The 21,660-nt window shown below is 34.8% G+C and overlaps 2 protein-coding genes across 2 annotated transcripts; both read right to left on the bottom strand.

Annotated features, from left to right (window-relative positions):
• Window positions 1–4,279: 4,279 nt before the first annotated feature.
• LOC134230262 (uncharacterized) lies at window positions 4,280–6,858 on the bottom strand (the record flags this gene model as incomplete). Its single annotated transcript, XM_062712029.1, has 2 exons — window positions 6,801–6,858; window positions 4,280–5,830 (listed from the first exon to the last, which is right to left on the bottom strand). A coding segment is annotated over exon 2 (1,545 nt), but the record flags the coding sequence as incomplete, so codon positions are not given.
• Window positions 6,859–14,101: 7,243 nt separating this feature from the next.
• Window positions 14,102–20,316, bottom strand: LOC134230263 (uncharacterized; the record flags this gene model as incomplete). Its single annotated transcript, XM_062712030.1, has 2 exons — window positions 20,194–20,316; window positions 14,102–15,658 (listed from the first exon to the last, which is right to left on the bottom strand). A coding segment is annotated over exon 2 (1,551 nt), but the record flags the coding sequence as incomplete, so codon positions are not given.
• Window positions 20,317–21,660: the final 1,344 nt, after the last annotated feature.

Here is a 21,660-nt window from a genome sequence, read left to right as displayed (position 1 = left end):
ATGCCTATTATTGAGGTACCGTTCAGACGTGTAGCTGTCGATTTGGTAGGACCTATCCAGCCAGCAACCAGTAAGGGTAATCGTTACATTTTGACTATTGTTGACTTTGCTACCCGTTACCCAGAGGCAATTGCTTTAAAAGGAATTGACACTGAACGAGTCGCTGAGGCTCTGGTAGATGTATTTTGTAGAGTAGGAGTACCGAAGGAAATGCTCACGGATATGGGGTCACAATTTACATCCGAGCTGATGACAGAGGTTAGTCGTTTACTTTCTATACGACAGTTAACAACGACACCGTACCACCCCATGTGCAATGGACTGGTCGAGCGGTTCAACGGTACATTGAAGCAGATACTCCGACGGTTATGTGCGGAACGTCCTACTGATTGGGATAAGTATCTATCAGCCTCATTGTTTGCTTACCGTGATGCACCACAGGAGAGTCTAGGATTCTCACCGTTTGAACTGGTTTACGGACACGAAGTTAGAGGACCTATGAAGATTTTGAGGGAGTTGTGGACTAAAGAAGTAGCAGATTCAGAGGTTAGAACTACATACCAGTATGTTGTTGATTTGAAGGAACGACTAGAAGCTACGTGCAGATTAGCGAGAGAGAATCTACAGAAGTCGTCAGAAAAATACCGGAAGTATTATAACAAGGGAGCACGGAACAGACAAATGTCAAAAGGTGAGAAAGTTCTTATTCTTTTACCAACTGCCAGTAACAAATTACAAATGCAATGGAAAGGTCCATATGAAATTATAGAGAGACTAGGAAAAGTTGATTACAGAATTAACGTGAATGGAAAAATCAAAACATTTCATGCAAATATGTTGAAGTTGTACATTGACAGAGCAAACGAGAGTAATGATGAGACAGGTGTTCTAGGTGTTGTAGGCGCCGCAGTACTCGATCTAGATGATGATGGAGAGAGCGACGATGAGCTGTTGTGTGATTCTCTAGGAGAAACGAAAAATGAGGGACCGGCAGATGTGAAAGTAAGTGATGAACTAACTGAGAATGAAAAAGCAGAAGTCAAGACATTACTAGAGAATTTTTCAGATGTTTTATCAGATGTACCTGGTTTGACGAATCTCGGAGTTCATCATATCAAGTTGACTAGTGACCAGCCTATTCGCACCAAACCTTATCCTCTGCCGTTTACTTCAAAAGACGTTGTTTGTGACGAGGTAAGAAAGATGGTGGAAGCCGAAGTGATCGAGCCTTCGACGAGTCCATACAGTTCCCCGATAGTCATCGTGAAAAAGAAGGACGGTTCGAACAGGTTTTGTATCGATTTTCGTGCAATTAATAAAGTAACTGTTTTCGATGCAGAAACCATTCCAAGTGCTGATGATATTTATGTACAATTATCTGGCTGTAAATATGTGTCCAAATTTGATCTATCTAAGGGATACTGGCAGTTACCTTTGGATGATGCAGCGAAGGAGATCACCGCTTTCCAAACGCCACTTGGTTTGTTTCAATTCAGGGTGATGCCCTTTGGCTTGATAAACGCTTCCGCAAGTTTCAGTCGCCTGATGCGTAAGCTCTTAGACGGAATGCAGTGTGTGGATAACTTTATAGACGATGTGATTGTGTACACTCGAACATTTCAGGAACATGTTAATGTAATTCGGGATCTTTTGCAAAGACTTCGTGCTGCGAATTTGACTGTGAAACCAAGTAAGTGTTTTATTGGTTACCGGAGTCTTGAGTGTCTCGGACATATTGCAGGAAATGAAGAACTTAGACCTCTTCCTGACAAAGTTTCCGCCATTCACAACTTTACCCAACCTTCAACGAAGAAGCAAGTGCGATCATTTTTAGGTCTGGTAGGATTCTATCGTAAATTCATTCCGAATTTTTCAGCTATTGCTTCGCCTTTATCAGATCTTACCAAGAAAGGCCAGCCGAACAAAGTGATTTGGAAAGAGCCACAAGAAAATGCATTCATCACTCTCAAGAACGCTTTAACGGTAACACCAGTTCTCAAACTACCTGATTTAAATGAAAGCTTTGTTTTACAGACTGATGCGTCAGATCGTGGTGTTGGGGCAGTTTTGATGCAGTACGAAGATGGTGTGAAGAAACCTGTCGCATACGCTAGCAAGAAACTTTCCAAATGTCAGGTAAATTACTCTACAATCGAGAAAGAGTGCTATGCGATAATCTGGGCAGTTCAAAAGTTCCGCAGGTATTTGTATGGTAAGGAATTCCTACTAGAGACAGATCATCAACCACTAGTATATCTTACCAAAGCCAAGGTGTCTAATGCACGTCTGATGCGCTGGGCATTACTTCTGCAACCATACAGGTTTCGCATTATTTCCATCAAGGGTTCTGAAAATGTAGGAGCTGATTGTCTAAGCAGAATTTAGATATGTATATAATTATATATAGTCGATTTTATGCTATAATTGATTGTGTTTTTTTTCAAAAGTTCGTTGAACTTTCTTATGTTGGGGAGATATTGTCACAATCAATATTTAATTTTAATTGCATTTACATTATGTTTATGGTTTTTATTTTATTTACCCTTTACTGGACCTCTATACTTTTGTTACCTTATTGAACCTCAGTTAAGTTTTGCAGGTATTGGTCAGTTACGACCTATTGTATTTTGGGGTATTTAAATCGCTGCATAGCTGACCAGGTAACCAGGGTCCACGTTTTCATAGCTTTTAAATGGTTGACATACAGTCCAAGATGAGTGGCTAAATTTTTTCTTTCAACGGTAACCATTTCTCCAAAGGGGTAAGTTTGTTTTTTATTTTATATGTAAGTTTTTGAGTAATACATTTAAAACGTAGAACTATTTAAGAACTTGAGTTAATTAATGTTTTTGTTACTATTTACGTATACAGGTTTTGCTGGGTAGAGTTACTCATGCGTTTATTGTTCTATTTTTGTGCAATGTACTGAGTTATATACGCACGTAGGCTATTTTGTTTTGCCGCTTATAAAGTCGGTGTTGTGGGTTTAATAGTTAAAACCACTTTTGTTAAGATGTTGTGTATTCTTAACGTTTTTCTTATTATAATAGTGTTCGGTTAAAATTACCGGGACTGATTGTATGGTGTGCCATAAGTGCAATTGTAGTCAATGGTGACTTGAGTTTTCCTTTTGTATACGTGGCTTGTGACTTAAAAAAATGTTATTTAATTCAAAGGTTCCTGATGTTATCCAATGTTAATCTATCCATGTGTGTGTTGGCAATGAACTTACCAGACCGGGATACCCACTGGGAGCCAGTTGGCGGGAGTCCGTCGTGAAACGGGTCGTGTCTGGATAGACGTGGTTTAGAGTCAACGATATTGAGGATTAATAAAGACTTTAATTTCTGTGTATTGTAAATAATAGCTGTAAAAATATGTTGTAAATATTGTTTTTATTGATTTTATTTATAGATAAAAAAAAAATTGTAAATAGAAAAAAAAATCTTGTTATATCTGACTGGACAGAGCACGACGGCTGTCGTGACACCGTGCTCATTAGAACTATACACGTACTTAGTTTGTTTAATATCCATATTCAGAGAAAAAGAATTTCAAAGAATGAATGCATTGAAACATTCATACTGAGGTTATAAATGTACCGTCTGAATCATCTTTGAATACCGAACAAATAAAAAGTAACAAAGAACTATATGCGGTATTAACCAACATTTGCGCCCCAAAATCAAACTTTGATGGAGTAATATTTAATTAAGTCCTTAAACAGGGGAGTATATGCTGACTTCAAAGCACTGAAAAATTTTATAAGTAATGACGTCATATGTACGTAATGACGTCACAAATATGACGTAAATTTGAGTTTTTTATGAATTTTGCAGAAAAATGTACATATTTCGTCGATATTTTAAATAAAAGTCACCGAGCGCATGTGTGTTCAGGATAAATATTTTGATATAATGTGTAGAATGATAATATCAATGAAATATGTCAATATTGTTCCTGAACACACATGCGCTCTATAAATTTTAAAGCTTAAATTGTTGAAATTTTGTCCATTTTGTCCTCTTTCTGAAAAAGGATATAAAATCGGACTAGTTTGTGACGTCATAAAAACAGAAATTGTGAATACACTGCTCTGGAACTATAATATTTTCTGTTAACTTATATTTCTCGTACAATTTATTGAATTCAGCACATTTCAGGAAGTTTTCAAAATTTGACTTTTGTGGGGGCAAACATATGCAATATACCGCATATAGTTCTTTGTGAAATAATCAATATGAAATTTAATGAAAATTTGAATCTATTTAAAGTTAATATTTACAAAATATACATCAATATAATAAGCAAAAGTCTCATTCCTCTTGTATGTAGGCGCTGTAGGATTCTGGTGGGCCCAATATATTCTAAACCCGAGCTCATAAAGTTTTCTCAAAGCACCAACGTCAGTATAGCTATGAAATTCCAGACATAGTTGAACTACGTTTTTTAGAGCACCGGATTCTATTATTTCCGGAAGAATCTGTCTTTCACTTCCTTCTATATCTATTTTAAGCACATCGATCTTTTTCTCTGTATGACCTAATTCCTTTATTATTGTCTTCAAGTTTTTAATTTTCCATTTTATCCCTTTCACTTCGATCTCACTAACTTTATCGCCGAGTCCAACTTGATAAAACATGATGTGTTCCGAATGTTTATAATTACCGACATTCATACTCGGATCAAATGAAAAAACGTCACATCCGTAAGTTTTCTCCATGTCCTCATCAAAAGAAAAGTCGTTACTTATTCCAAAGGAATACACTATGCAAGGTGTTTTCGGCCGGAACCGGATATCATGACATACGTCCCATCCTCCGTCCACAATATTCCCCAAACGGATCATCTGTTTGCAGAGAATTTGGTGTTTTGTTATATAATCATTGAACATCTTTTCGTATTTTAAATCTTCCTCTCGACCGAGAGGACGTATTCCCAGTGGAGCTATATCTGGTAAATTTATTTTCGGTGAAATCATATTTGATTCATGCTGGGACGAGGATGAAGTATTTCGATTTGTCAGAAACATGTTTATGGTAAAACATTTGGATTTTCGTTGTTTTGTTCTACTGTTTTCAACATATTCCCAGTTTCTGTCGTACCAATATATTACGTAATTAGAAGAGTGTAATTCACGTAGTGCTGTAAGCAACATAATGTAATCTTCCGGATTTTCCTTTTTTGTGTCATAGTGAATCTCTAAAATAATTTGTTTTATACTAGCTACTCTAACACTTTTGCAAAAATCTAATAGAAACGGAAAATCACTAGATTTGATTTTAAGAATTACTACGCTAAGTTTTCTTTCGTAGTTGTATAAAATTTTATTAAATCTTAAAAGGTGTGTATTTTTTCGCGGTTCCATTTCATCTCCATAGAATACAACGTTACACCTGTATTTGGCATGTATCTGCTCAACAAACCTATCACTTAAATCATGATTATAGCTGTAAACAACACAATTCAAACTCGGCGCCACGCCGCCATCCGTGCAAATTCGAACACCACCGTAATCTACGTTTCCAAAACGTTCCGGTTCTGTACACAAACTTTGAAGGGAAGTGACGTAGCGCTGATATAAACATGAGAGGTTATATGGAGACACTTGATGAAGGAGCTCATCTTGTGGTATCCTAATGTCGGATGTTTCTGACCAGTGTAAACAGTGGTCATGGTAAACAGCACTGAGCCTTACGAAGCTGTAAATCCAGACTATGATGGCGAACAATAGAGATAGAAGAAAGACTTTTTTCAAAGAACTTTTAAATCCACCCCCAAGAAGATAGGTGTAGAGACTCGTCGACAGTCGGCTTGATCTCATTTTAATCTGAAAATAAAAAGGACGCAGCATTTACTGACTGACTAACATATACTTGTAGCTGAGAAATCGAAGGTTTTACCTCTCTGAAAAAGATTTTTTTTTATACGATTATAAAATCAGGCCATATATAAAGCATTATGATCTTTATATTCCCCGCAAACAAAGTGGGGGAGGGGTTAAAATAGGAATCGCGTATGTCAGCCTGTCTGTCTTTCTTTCCGTCTGTCTGTCTGTGCAAACGTGTATGGTCCACATCTCTCTTAATGAGGAAGATTAGAAACTACTGCCTCACAGAAAGATTGTTCATAACCAAAGGGTATGTCATGACCTTGAACCAAGGTCAATGGGCAAATTCAATTTCAATTGAAGAAAAAGTTCATAATCCGTTTCAGGTCCATATCTTTCTTATGGATAATCTTGGTGAATTCTCATTTGAAATAAAAATTTCTTATGACTTGAGGGTGTGTCATGACCTTGACCCATAATCATATGTGCAACTTCAAGGTCATCGACAGAAAAAGTTCATCATTCGTTGCTGTTTTGTATCATTCTTATGGAGAATAATCTGGGGGTTGGGAGTTTCCACTTCACAAGATTGCTTATGATCTGAGGGGGTGTAATGATGTTAATCTATAGTCAGTGTAAAAAAAAAGATAATTAAAGCCTGAATACTTTTCAGTAGGCAAATACTTGAAAAATTGTTGTCTTTTCGTTTAATTGTAATGATTATTATCTTATTATCATTCCACTAGCGAATTACAGTCAAATATACCATGATGGCAGCCTCTTACGGGTGAACATTGACTTGCTTTAGACATATATTAACAGCGTCTACTTTCATCATACGACCGATACATAATATAATAGTAATGACCTGCATGGTCGATGCAAGAATTCTAATAGAAAATGAATACTGTATCTTACAGTCTAAGAGGTTTATATATGCGCTTAATTCCATCAAGAAAGAGAACCCTACCTTAATTTCTTTTTAAAGCTGTGATAACACATACAAATTTAACGGGTCTTCCGCCATGTACGACACACAGAAAGGATTCCGGCGCAACAGATATTGTAAAGACCACATAATTAATACAACATCGGAAATCTACATCGTATCCTTCCGCTACAAATTGACTTTTGCGAGGAGCACTGACTTTTACATTTAACAGGTTGGGCACACACCACCAAGTGGTCATTTAAGGGGATGTCCGGCCACCTTTCGTGCAATAAGAACAAAATGTACACATTTCTTCAAATGGCTAAAAAACATCATAATTTTATCAAATTTTAAGTCCTTATGATAGGAAAACAATACATATGCATAATGGAATGCATGTTTTGTGTAAATGATTTACACTCTTGCAGAAAAATGCTTTTGATATGCTTCAAATTCAGCAAATCCTTAAAAAATCCGAAAAAAAAATATGCAAAGTGTGCATTTGGGCATTTTCTCAACAAATGATTGTAGAGAGAACATTAATGCACACTTAGCATATTTTTTGTGTGGATTTTTTAAGGCTCTGCTGAATTGTGTAGTGCGCAGTCCTAAGAAGCATATCAAGAGCACTTACCTGCAAAAGTAATTATCTACCCAAAACATGCATTCAATTATACATACATGTGTATTTATTGTCTCTTCATCCTAGGGACTTGAAATTTCATAATACTATAGTATACTTTAGCCATTTGAAGAATTGTTTACATTTTGTTCTCAGTCCACCTAAGTTGGCTGGACATCCCCCTTAACCCCCGTTTTGTGGTCAATCGCCCATATTGGTGTCGTTTTTTACATACCAAATGGGGGGGGGGGAATCGTTTTGTTCAGTTTTCTGGAATGGCGTGAAATGGCGCGTAATTTTACTCACGGGAATAAAATATAGATATTTATCTGTACTCTGGACAAAAAAATCAGAATTTTAACGCGGAATGTTTTGTGCAGTGTCGTTCAAAACTTTGACAAAATCGTCAACTATGTAAACAAGTGCAACGTTTCTCTGTTTTTACTTAAGAAAATGTCCTCCATCTCGGGCGTTGTTGCGACTATCAATGGTGTTTCTACATTTCTATATGTCATCCGGGCAACCGATAAATTATCTTAACCAATTAAAAATGACGATCTTTTCCGAACTTGGTCGAAAGACTGATTTAACTACAGAGGCCAGTTAGTGTCAATTTTCAAAAGGTAAAATAAGAGGAAAGGTAAGAATTCGCTTTTATTTCTTTTATTTCGAACTGAATGGCTTTATTCTTTATAAAAATAGGATATGCTGCGAGTTCATGATAAAATCATTGCTCGAAAACCATAATATTAAAATAAAAACAAGAATAATTGCAACTGTCACTTTGTAAATTTTTTATTCAAAAATATTGGATTCATATAGTAAATACATCATTGATATGCATGACAAACCACAGAGAGTCGCACAGAAATCGTAACTTCAGCCTAAAGGAAAATAAAGAATAAATGTTACATTCAAATGTAGAACAAAAAATATTTTAGCAGTAAGTGCCCACCATACGAATAAAATACGAGGAGTATATCTGGATTTTATAGAGATTTATATAGACGACGATCAAAAGATCGTTTGAAAAGTCACTTATCTAGACTTACACCTCTGGTCTTAATATTATTTTTACTGAACTATACACAACAAAATATTTTTTCGTATTGTTTGAGCAAATCGTTCGTCCGTTACAGACAGCTGTGGATTTCGTTTTTACGAAGTTCACATGGAAAATTGACTAAATTGTTTTAATTATGCGAGGAATTTGTTAACTTAAATTCCCCAGTGCCTAAGTAAATGCGCGTTTGCTCTATTTTAATAAAAATGGATTTGTATAAAAAAAAAACCACCATTTGATAGGTAAAAACGACGCCGATTTGGGCGATTGACCATCAAACAGGGGTTAAATGACCATTTGGTGGTATGTGTCCAACCTGTTTAACGGTTTACTTAGACATTTAAACCTGACGTATGGAGGTATAGAATTAATAACAGATATAAGAAAATATTTGTAGTGGTAATAAGTATGGTGTTTCAGGCACTAACATGTGAAGGGCGGTGTATGAGGGTAGGGTGGTTGTCGGATGCTTCGTGGGCAGCTTATATGCACTTTATTTCTGACCCTTATTTTCGTTTTATTAAATAAGCAGCTAAATATTTTTATCGCTAAAGGTCTTCCGTATATTATCAATGTCCAGCGCTGCTCGCAAAATCCATTAATAGAAACAGCGGATTTAGAAACGAACCGACCCAAGAACGTTATTTTGTTTTATATAAAGACGTATTGGTAGAAGATAATTTAAACAAAAAATCATTTCTTATTTCATTGTAAAATCCATACAATATAAGAGAAATTATTTTTTCATAATTTTTTTTCATAATGTTAATTTAAATAGAAATGTGGCTCCTTTTGATAATCTAAATACTCAAATGAAAACTCAAATATAAAAGATATACTGCCAAATTTTTAAATCTATTTTTTTTAGTAAGACAAAAATATTTATACCAATCAAATTAATTTTTTTGATAATGGAAAAATTGTATATACATGTATATTAAACTGACATACAGGTCTAATGCGCCGTGTGAAATGTATATACGTTTATATTGTACATCTATTTGTTGTAGTGGATACTATACAAATGTCACTTAAAAAATATTACTTACTTTCCAAAACTAATTATCACTTCATTACAAAGGCCCATGGGCCACATCGTCCACCTGAGTAACTTTGGCCATGTTATAATTCTTTACAAAATTTCCCATTTGTAATACCTTTAATGACCTTGCTTTACCTCCAGGGGTCATTATTTGGAGAATGTTAAATCTACACTACCCCAGGATACTTCCAAACTAGTTTCAGTCTTTCTGACCGAGTGGTTTTTTAGAAAAAGATTTTTAAAGATTTCCCCTACATATTTCAATGTAAAATTTGGATTTCCTATTATAGCCGCGCCCTTCACCCGGGGGTCATGATTTTCAAAATTTAGAATTTCCACTACCCAAGCAAGCTTCCACGTAGGTTTCAGCTTTTTGGCTCAGTGGTTCTTGAGAAAAAGATTTTTTTAAGATTTTACATACATATTTCAATGTACAACTTGGATTCCCTATTGTGGCCCCGCTCTACCCCTGGGGGTCATGATTTTAATAATTTAGAATTTACACAACCCAAGAATGCTTCCAGATAAGTTTCAGTTTTTCTGGCCTTGTGGTTCTTGAGAAGAAGATTTTTTAATGACCCCACCCTATTTTTGTCTTTACTTGATTATCTCCCCTTAGAAGGAAACTTGATCGTTCATTTTAGCAATTTAAACTCCCCCTCACATAAGGATGCTTTGTAGTAAGTTTTGTTAAAATTGACCGAGTGCACGTGGTTCTAGAGAAGTTGAAAATGTGAAAAGTTTACAGACAGACGGACGGACGATGGACAACGGGTGATCAGAAAAGCTCAATTGAGCTTTCAGCTCAGGTGTGTTTATTCATTTGTTTGATCCATATGGGTATATAAGTCAACAGAAAAAGTAAATGTTAACAGCACTAGCATGCAGAAAAACGTACTATATCGATTGCAGATTTTGTACAGTTGACTTTCAAGGAAAACTAACCGAGTCAAGCAAGACATTTTGGATAATTACTTCTTGAATCTACGGAAAGTACTCGCAAAGGTTTTTTTTCTATGGTAAATTAAAGAAAAACAATACAAAGGAAAAAATGTCATTCAATGCGTTGCATATTTTACTTAGGTGCAACAGGCAAAAAAATTGTGATAACCTCTTTTTGGTGAAGCTTTAATTGTCGTTTGATTTTTAGAATAACCATTAATGAAATCAGATCAATTCATTCTTTTTATTTAGCGGATCGATGGCATTAACCTCGACAACGCAACTCAGAATTATTTCTTATATCAAAACATTGTAATGATTTAATTCTATACAGGAATAACGTCAGTCCGAGATCACCTCGCCTAGCTTCAAGTCTACGAAAAGATTACTACTGGAAAAAGAACTGCGCCCTCATGCACGTTGCTAATTTGCAACACCTATGATTTGAATATTAAGCTGATTTGAAATCAATAGACAGTAAGTACTATATTTTTACACGCAACTTTAATATGGCAACTATGGGGTAGACTTCCTGGCTTGAACAGGCTGAGATAAGCCGGCAATTGCTCGTTGAGCAATATGCCATGGTAAAACCCGTTCCGGTTACATGCCAAATTGCGGAAAACGACACGTATGTATCGTTGCTCCATTTTTGATTCATGACAACAAGGCATTGGTTTTTAGCTCACCTGAGCTGAAAGCTCAAGGGAGCTTTACTGATCACCCGTTGGCCGCCGTGCGTTAATGGGAGATGGGAGATAATTATATAATCAAGATAAGAAAAAAATAGGGTGGCATCATTAAAAAATCTTCTTCCAAGAACCACAGGGCCAGAAAAGCTGAAGCTTATGTGGATTAGTGGAAGCATCCTTTGGTAGTGTAGATTATAAATTGAAAAAATAAAAACATAACCCCGGGGGTATGGCTGGGCCACAATAGAGAATCATAATTTAACAATGAACTATAGGTCTATAGGAAAAAAAACTTTAAAATCTTCTTCTCAAGAACCAGGGGGATAGAAAAGCTGAGACTTACATGGAAGCATCTTTGAGCAGTGCAGGATCTACATTATAAATGATCCCGGGGTTAAGGTGGGGCCACAGGGAAACTAAGTTTTACATTGAAAATTATAGGTAAAAACGTCTTCTCACAAACGACTGGGACAGAAAAGGTGAAAGTTATGTGGAAGCATCCTGGGGTAGTGTAGATTTTAAATTGTTAAAAGCATGACATGACCCCCTTGGGTACGGCGGAACCACAATAGGGAATCCAAGTTTTACATAGAAATATATAGGAAAAATCTTCTCGAGAACCACTAGGCCAGAAAAGCTGAAACTTATGTGGAAGTATCCTTAAGTAGTGTACATTCTAAATTGGTCAAAAATCATGACCCCCGGGGTAGGCTGGGCCATAATAGGGAATCCAAGTTCTACATTAAAATATAAAGGAAAATCTTTAAAAGTCTTCACCTCAAGAACCACTGTGCCAAAAGAGATGAACTTATGTGGAAGCATTCTTTGGTAATGTAGATTATACATTCTCCAAATTATGATTCCTAGGGGTAGGATAGGGCCACAATAAGTATTACAAAGTGGGGAAATCTGGTAAAGAATAGAAGGGCAAAAGGTTCTCATGTGATCGATGTGGCCGATTGGCCTCTTGTTTACAAATGTTTTTCCTAAAATTACGATGTATTCGTATTTCTTTCTATCGCTTGTAATATATTTTAGATTCACTTTATTTACAGCTTGGTAGAGTAGTCGCAAGAAGAACCAAAAGTGGGTTTAACTCCATCCATTCTTTATACTATACCCTAGGATGCTTATAATTTTCAGATTTATTGCCCATTGGTTCTAGAGAAGATGTTAAAAGATTTTTTTCTCTGTATTTCAATGTAAAACTTAGATTCCCTTTAAGTGGCCCCGCCCTACATCGGGGGCCATGTTGAACAATATGGAATCTACACCACCCAGAATACTTCCCCTTAAGTTTCATTTTTCTGGCCAAGTAGTTGAAGAGAGTATTTCTTAGATAAGATTTTTTTCATGTGCTAGTATATTTCAATATAAAAAAAAATGATTGAGTAAAATAAGATAATCTATTGCTATCCGTTTACGTCCGTCATGTGTAAACATTTGAACATTTTCAGCTTCTTCTCTGTAACCACTCAACCAATTTCAATCAATTTTGGCGGAAAGCATCAATGAATGAAGGGAAACAATAATTGCGAATTTCATTGTCCCTGTTCACTCTAATGCTTGAGGGGGTGGTGCCAGAACCACTTAAATTAATGCAATCTTTAAAAATCTTCTGTACTCCTGGATATCAAGCTGTAAAACTGTTGGCATGGTTGTAATATGTCTCTAATAAAATTGTGAAATTCAAGACCCCAGGGTCAGGGGTTCTAGTGCTATGACGGGGCTAAATAGATAAAAGTGAAAGTGCATACTTTCTATAAAAATATTCTGTGCGCAAGGATTTTAAATAAACTAACCAGGTACACAGTTATGTTGAACAAGGCTGCCTCTTTCAAAATTGTGAATTTCATGGTCTCTGGGTCAGAGGTTCTGGTTTTTATTGATTATATAGTGAAGATGCATAAATACTTTGAAAATCTTCTCTGTTCCTAGGTATTTTAAAAAAACTAACTATGACATAGTTATGATGAACAAGGCTGCTTCTTCCATAATTGTGAATGCCATGAGTATAATACAACAATTTAAAAAATTAACTAATAGATCAAACCGTAGATAAATACCCCACATTTATCACTATCACCATGCAGACTATTTTTTAAATAAACTTCTATAGTGCTTTTGTACTAATTTATCAGGACGAGAACGCTTGAACAAATGGTCCACATGTTCAAAAACCTGGTTGAAATACCCTTCCTCATTAAAACTTATTCTGTTTGCCTCTGACATACCGAGGAGCAGTGAAGATTATCAAGAAATAATTTATTTTTGATATAGGTTCAGCACAGCCCTACTCTAACACCAGAACCTATCCCAGGGTGATGAAATTCAATGATTTGGAAGAGGAACCGTCATCATCGATGCTGAACATTTTCAAAGAATTAACACAATTCACTATATTATGAAAAGAGTCCCACACTTACACCAGAACATCTGACTTTTTATTTAAACATCTGACTAAATGGCGATGAAACTTATCCAGGTGCAGAAAGGATTTTTAAAGAATTTTAAAATGCACATTCTCTGTATGATCTCCATAGTCTCATACCAACCATGAGACCATGAATTTTACAATTATAGAAGAGGCATCCTTTCTTATCATGACCATGCAAACTTTTCCTTTAATAATATCTATATAAGTGCAAACAAGATTTTCAAAGAATTTTTGAAAGAATTAATGCATTTTCACATTAGAATAATCAGCAGATGCCCGCCGTAACACCAGAAGGTCTGAATTATGGGTCATAAATATCAAACTATTATAAGAGGCAACCGTGCTCATGAGAACTAGGTACTTACTTAGCTTGTTTAATAACCATGTTCAGAAAAAAAGATTTTCAAAGAATGAATGCATTGAACCTTTTATACTAAGGCTATACATGTACAATCCGATTCAACTTTTAACAACCAACAAATAAAAAGTAACAATTTTTAAAATAATTAATATGAAATTTTAAATAATTAAATCTATTTGAAGTTAATATTTACAAAATATACTTCCATTCCATAAGAAAAAGTCTCATCGCTCTTGTACATAGGCGCTGTAGGATTCTGGTGGGCCCAATATATTCTAAACCCGAGCTCATAAAGTTTTCTCATGGCACCAACGTCAATGTAGCTATGAAATTCCAGACAAAGTTGAACTACGTTTTTTAGAGCACCGGATTCTATTATTTCCGGAAGACTCTGTCTTTCACTCCCTTCTATATCTATTTTAAGCACATCAATCTTTTTCTCTGTATGACCTAACTCCTTCATTATTGTCTTCAAGTTTTTAATTTTCCATTTTAACCCTTTCACTTCGATCTCACTAACTTTGTCGCCGAGTCCAACTTGATAAAACATGATGTGTTCCGAATGTTTATAATTACCGACATTCATACTCGGATCAAATGAAAATACGTCACATCCGTAAGTTTTCTCCATGTCCTCATCAAAAGAAAAGTCGTTACTTATTCCAATGGAATACACTATGCAAGGTGTTTTTGGCCGGAACCGGAAATCATGACATACGTCCCATCCTCCGTCCACAATATTCCCCAAACGGATCATCTGTTTGCAGAGAATTTGGTGTTTTGTTATATAATCATTGAACATCTTTTCGTATTTTAAACCTTCCTCTCGACCTAGAGGACGTATTCCCAGTGGAGCTATATCTGGTAAATTTATTTTCGGTGAAATCATATTTGATTCATGCTGAGACGAGGATGAAATATTTTGATTTTTCAGAAACATATTGATCGTAAAGCATTTTGATTTTCGTTGTTTTGTCCTACTGTTTTCAACATATTCCCAGTTTCTGTCGTACCAATATATTACGTAATTAGAAGAGTGTAATTCACGTAGTGCTGTAAGCAACATAATGTAATCTTCTGGCTTTTCCTTTTTTGTGTCATAGTGAATCTCTAAAATAATTTGTTTTATACTGGCTACTCTAACACTTTTGCTAAAATCTAATAGAAACGGAAAATCACTAGATTTGATTTTAAGAATTACTACGCTAAGTTCTCTTTCGTAGTTGTATAAAAATTTATTAAATCTTAAAAAGTGTGTATATTTTCGCGGTTCCATTTCATTTCCATAGAAGACAATGTTACACCTGTATTTGGCATGTATCTGCTCAACAAACCTATCACTTAAACCATGATTATAGCTGTATACAACACAATTCAAACTAGGTGCAACACCGCCATCCGCGCAAATTCGAACACCACCGTAATCTACGTTTCCAAAACGCTTAGGTTCTGTACACAAACTTTGAAGGGAAGTGACGTAGCGCTGATATAAACATGAGAGCCTATATAGAGACATTTGATGAAGCTGCTCATCTTGTGGTATACTAATGTCGGATGTTTCTGACCAGTGTAAACAGTGGTCATGGTAAACAGCATTGAACCTAACGAAGCTGTAAATCCAGACTGTGATGGCGAACAATAGAGATAGAAGAAAGACTTTTTTGAAAGAACTTTTGGATCCACCCCCAAGAAGATAGTTGTAGAGACTCGTCGACATTCGGCTTGATCTCATTTTAATCTGAAAATAAAAAGGAACGTAGCAATTACTGACTGACTTACATATACTTGTAGCTCAGATGTCGAAGGGTTTACCTCTGGACAAAAGGTTTTTTTTTTTATCAAAATACGAACATAAAATCAGGTCATATATAAAGCATTTTGATATTTATATCCCCCGCAAACAAAGTAGGGGAGGGTGGTCAAATAGGGATCGCGTATGTCTGTCTGCATGTTTATCTGTCTCTCTGTCCGTCTGTGCAAACGTGTACGGTCCATATCTTTCGTACAGAGGAATGTTAGAATCTACTGCTTCACAGAGAGATTGTTCATAACCGGAAGGTATGTCATGACCTTGACCCAAGGTCATGGGGCAAGTTCCATTTCATCTACGGAGAAAGTTCATAATTCGTTTCAGGTCCATATATTTCTTATGGATAAACTTGATGAATTCTCATTTGACATAAAGCTACTCAGTATCTTATGACCCGAAAGTGTGTCATGACCTTGATCCACAATTATATGTGCAAGTTTAAGGTCATTGACAGAAAAAAAATAATTATTTGTGGATGTTTTGTATCATTCTTATGGAGAATAATCTGTGGTGTTGGAAGTTTCCACTTCACACAAAGATTGCGTATGATCTGAAGGGGTGTAATGATGTTGATCTTTAGTCACTGTAGAAAAAAATGGATATTAAATAAAGCCTTTATACTTTTCGATAGGAAAATACTTGACAATTTGTTTTCTTTTTCTTTTTTATTGTAATAAATAACAATATTGATGTTTTATTGTACATGTACCGCGCCTTATTTTCATTATAAAAAATATAATGAACAATTACCGGTAAATTTTCACTCTAAATGCTTTTTAAAAATTGTGAAGACCTCTAAGATCTATCTATACTAGTACATGTATTAATTGTGACTTGTCACCTTCTCAGAAGACCCAAGCGGTAGTGTTTGTCCCTTTGATCAGTTCTAAGTTTTAAAATAAGGAGAAATAAACTCGGAGAAACAAACTAAACAGTGTACTGATTTCTAAACAGATTAAACAGTGTACTGATTTCTAAACAAACTAAACAGTGTACTGATTTCTAAACAAACTAAACAGTGTACTGATTTCTAAACAAACTAAACAGTGTACTGATTTCTAAACAAACTAAACAGTATACTGATTTCTAAACAAACTAAACAGTGTACTGATTTCTAAACAAATTATAATGCTATATAGGCAAGTTTGCACTAAAAAAGTACCGGGTTTTTCATTTCTTCAATTCTTCATTTTAAGTTTACCGATGCCTCACGCCCTCTGTATCACTATGTACATGTATATATGTATTGATACACCGCTTTTAGTTAGCAATCATATAATGTTCGTGCCACAGTTATACCGTATGAACATATTGAGTATGATTCACCAAAGCAAATCGTTCATATCATCACCAATTTAAACAGGACCAGGTATGTTTATCAAGGGAATAATTTTTTTTCAAAAAGATGTATATACGAGGGTTGTTCGAAAAGTTCGTGGACAACTTTCATATCTATTATATTTGACGTCATATATGTTATCCAAATTTGGTAGAAATATTTATACAATAAATCCAAATGATTTGTTTTTAATTTTCTTAAAATATTACAATTTATTTAAAACTTATCCAAATTTTAAAAATACGAAAATCGAATCGCGGAGCAGGTCAAAATTTACTAAGTTTCAGACAATACACTATACATGTATAATTTCTGTTGTTATATTCTCTGTAAAATGGAGCAAAAACGAAAAACAACCTAAAAATTCAAACTTAGAATTGTTACTTCGATTCGTATATCAAATAATTGCTTTATATTTTGCTTTGATGATAAGAAATCAGCTTGAGAAGAGAGGTAGTCCTTATTGAAAACGACAAAAACGATGACGTTTTAGAACGTCACGGAGCAGCAGAAAACGATGCAATTTTGTGTTTTACTCAGGAAAATATCTGAATAAACTCTAAAAATGTTGGAGGAATCAAGAAATATGTCACAAGCGAGTTGTGCATGTGTGTACATATAATACAGGCAGTCATTGAGTGACAGAGACTCAGTATCGTATGAGTACAATCTGTGAAGCTACGGTTCAACTGTCAAAATCTTAAGAAAAAACTTTAAAAAGTTGGAACGTCAAGGAAAGACATAGGCGCTTCAGAGTTGCCTATTCTGTGAAAGCAGAGTTAAGTAATAAAAAGAAATTAAAACCTTTACAAATGAAATTATACAACGAGAGTAATTCTTAAAAAAATATATTATGTCAAGTATTAGAAAATGGATTTAATGAGTGGGCATTGGATTATACTGTGTGACATGTATAGGGATAGTGGTTTTTTTTTTTTTTTTTTTTTTTTTCTATAGAAATTCTTGTAGTTTTGACGTTACATTGCCGTTAAGTGTGCTTCGGGGGTACAAACATGTTGATTTTAAAATGAAGTAAATTGATTTCTGTTAAATCGAATGGAATGAAACTTCAAACATCAACAAAACAAATATTTTTTACACATTATATTGTGCTTATTTTAAATTTCTAGTGAGTAATATAACGAAGATTCACATCGTCCACGAACTTTTCGAACAACCCTCGTATTTATACATTATATACATACATAATTATAGTTTATCAAGTTAAAATTACATGCAGCAGTGTTGATTTTTATGTGTGTAATAAACGAAGCAACATCAGGAAGGAAAACTCTCTTAAATAGCACTAAAGTCCCAAAATATCTTTGATATTATAAAACTATACCACAGGCCTTAAGATCGCTTAGGAAAAAAATTGAGGTGTTGATATTTTTTTTTTACACACCATTTTTTTTCAAGCGATTCAAAAGCCTGTGAACTATACATACATGTATACATGTATGTGTTTATGAAGTTACAGTCATTATAATACGTGTCTCTTTTCCATCTTTTCTGACCTTTGAACTACAGAGGAATTAGCTTGTTATCATGCAGTTGTTGCAAAACATGCAAAATGCTACAGTTCAGTCTTAAACAATAGAATACAGCAATAGAAGATAATGGAATACTCTCCGATACATAGGACGGATTCTGGCGCAAAAGATCTTGTGAAGACCACATATTTACCCTTACCAACCTAATACGAGATCGGAAATCGACTTTCGTATTCTTCCGCTTAAAACAGAAACGGATCGATTTAGAAACGAACCGCCCCAAGACCGTTATAATTATTTTGTTTTATGTAAGACGGATTAGGTGCAATGTACATGTGTATATATGTTTATATTGTATCTATTTATTGTTGTGGAAAACTATACACATGTCACTATAATAAAATATTTACTCAGTACTTACTTACCTACTACATGTAACACTAATTATCACTTCATTATAATTAGCGAACTACAGACAATGCCATGGCAACCTATTACGGGTAAACATTGACTTGCTGCATATACATGTACATGTATTGAGTGCTTCTTCTTTCATTTCCCGCACGACCTATACATAATATACTGAATTAGTAATGACTGGTCGATTCAAGAAATGAATTCTTATCGAGAATACATACTGTATCTTACAGTCTAAAAGGCGTTAAATATTTGTTAAGCTCCATCAAAAAAGAGATTCCTACCTTAGTTTCTTTCTAAAGCTGTAAATACATACAAACGGACCTTTCTCCATGTATGAAGCAGTATTGAATTTTCCCCCCAAACAGCCTAATTAACGCTGCTGGTCGCGTCTTGGTGCACGATCAATAGATCGCTGGCTCAATTGTCTCCTGATATACCCACTATGTATGTTATGGTGTATATATAGACATCTGCTAATACAGTGTTAATGGACAGCATGTGTTTATACATGTAATCAGGTGGTATGCACTTGTTTCCGCTGTCTGTAGACATACTGAAGAGAGGTGGGGTGGGGTAAGGATACAAAAGAATAAGTTGGGGGTGTAGTTTGAGGAAAATGTTGGGGGGGGGGGGGTGTTATCATTTGGAGTATGTTAATTTATAAGCATGCTGAGAGATGTTTGAAAACATCAGCCGCGGGTCGTTATGTATACAGAATACATGTAATTCAAAACCAAAATAAAAGATGACAAGCCCCTCCCCCACCCCACCACCAACATTAATAAACAAAAGATATGTTTATTTTGACTTGATCATGTACAATGTATTAATTAAATTAACGTTACAGTCAGGCACTGAACCTACCCCACCCCCACCCATCCACAAAAAAACGGCCTTATCTTCTCTCTTCTTTTGCTTTAATTTTTAAAGAAAATCATCCATAAGATTTTGGAACCACCACCGATGACTGAATTTTATAAATGTCTACTCTTAAACTCATCCTCGAGTTTGAGTAAATACTCTAAGCTTTTTTTTTAAAAGACGGGACCTTTAGCATGTTTAGTAATTGAAATACACGGAGTTTAAATCTATTATCTAAATTTCGTTGAGCAGAAAAAATATTTATAAATAGTAGCCATTCAATGCGAAAACTAGGGCAATCTCAGTCCTTTTTTTTAAAAAACCATTTTAAAATATTTACAGTAACTTACTTGATGTATGTTTAGTTTATTTATTTGTTTGATCCATAAGGGTATATAAGTCAACGAAAAACTAAATGCCGAGAGCACAATCGTCCAGCTTTTCTTGTTCACAAAAGCGTTCTTTATCGATCGCAGTTTCTGTACAGTTGACTTAAAAGGAAAAACAAAACTTTTAAACAGATAGTTACTTTTAAAATCTATCGAAGGAACTAGTACCTTTTTCATGGTAAATAAAATTTCATATGACGGAAAAAATGTCAAACAATGCATTGCTTATTTTACTCAGGTGTACATATAGCAGACAAAAAAATATAAGTTGAACATTAGCGTTGAGAACCATTTTTGTGTACGTTTAATTGTTTGATCTTTAGAGTACCCGACCATGAAATCAGTTCATTTGATACAAGTTTTTAGCGGATTGATCGCATTAACCTCGACAGCGCAACCTATAATTATTTCTTTTATCAACACATTGTATTCTACACGGGAATTACCTCAGTATGAGATTACCTTGTCCCAACGAAAAGAGTACTACTGGGAACATTGGTGTAGTAAATTGTGGGTGAAATCCATTTATAGTTAGAAATAAGCAATCTGATATTTATTTTTAAAAAGGGTTATCGGGAATGGAAGTCGTGGAAATTTATAATCATGACTTTACAACTATATAATAAATCTTAATATCTAAATAACGTCAACTTCAACTATATTGTGGGCTTTTACTAACTCGGATATTTTAACACTTTTAAATTATTCAGGATCAAAACAATAAAATTGTTAAATCCATTCAGTCTCTTTATTAGACAAGAAAAGCCGTGTTAAACAACGATTGCGCGTTGTCTCGCTGCAATGAAAAACATTATTTTAAATAAATACATGTATATATTAAAAGTGTCCCTTACGGAAAAAAAACTGACCTTACTTGGCTTTACTGTTGGCGGCTATTCAATCCCCAGCGGTTACCGATGAGCTACAAAATGGCAGTACATGCATATCTATTTAAAAAAAAAACAGATTTAAACACGGCAATTGATACGGGCAGTCCTTTTAAAAAAAACTGACCCAAGTCTTTGAATGAAAAGATTTGCTTTACGGTTGTGTTAAGCTAAGTGTTACGACTTAATGATTTATGAATTTAAGGCGATAATTCATCACAGATTTAAAAAAAAGATTAACTTTTCTTATATTGAAATCTAGGTTTTAATGAAGGGGGGGGGGGGGGGTTTACCAGATTTAAGACACCCATGATTATACTATTAATTGTGAAGAAGTTCTGATTCTGTGGTTAGAGTTATCTGCCCTTAAAACTGATTTTCAACAAATTGAACTTCACCGTGTATTTCTCAATCAATAGTCAATTTAATTATTAATCTTAACAATTTGAAAGCCCGAGAAAAAGTGACTAACAGTTTATTTGCATGTACAGTGTATCTTATCTACTGTTGTAAATAACAGTAATTTTTTTTGAACATTTTT

This window comes from Saccostrea cucullata, unplaced genomic scaffold (assembly GCF_032062105.1).
Source record: "Saccostrea cucullata isolate Sc308-1 unplaced genomic scaffold, CSIRO_AGI_Scuc_v1 ctg4719, whole genome shotgun sequence".
NCBI classification, from domain to species: Eukaryota; Metazoa; Mollusca; class Bivalvia; order Ostreida; family Ostreidae; genus Saccostrea; species Saccostrea cuccullata.
The sequence above is the reverse complement of the archived record's forward strand: the minus strand, read 5'-3'. Positions and strand labels throughout refer to the sequence as shown.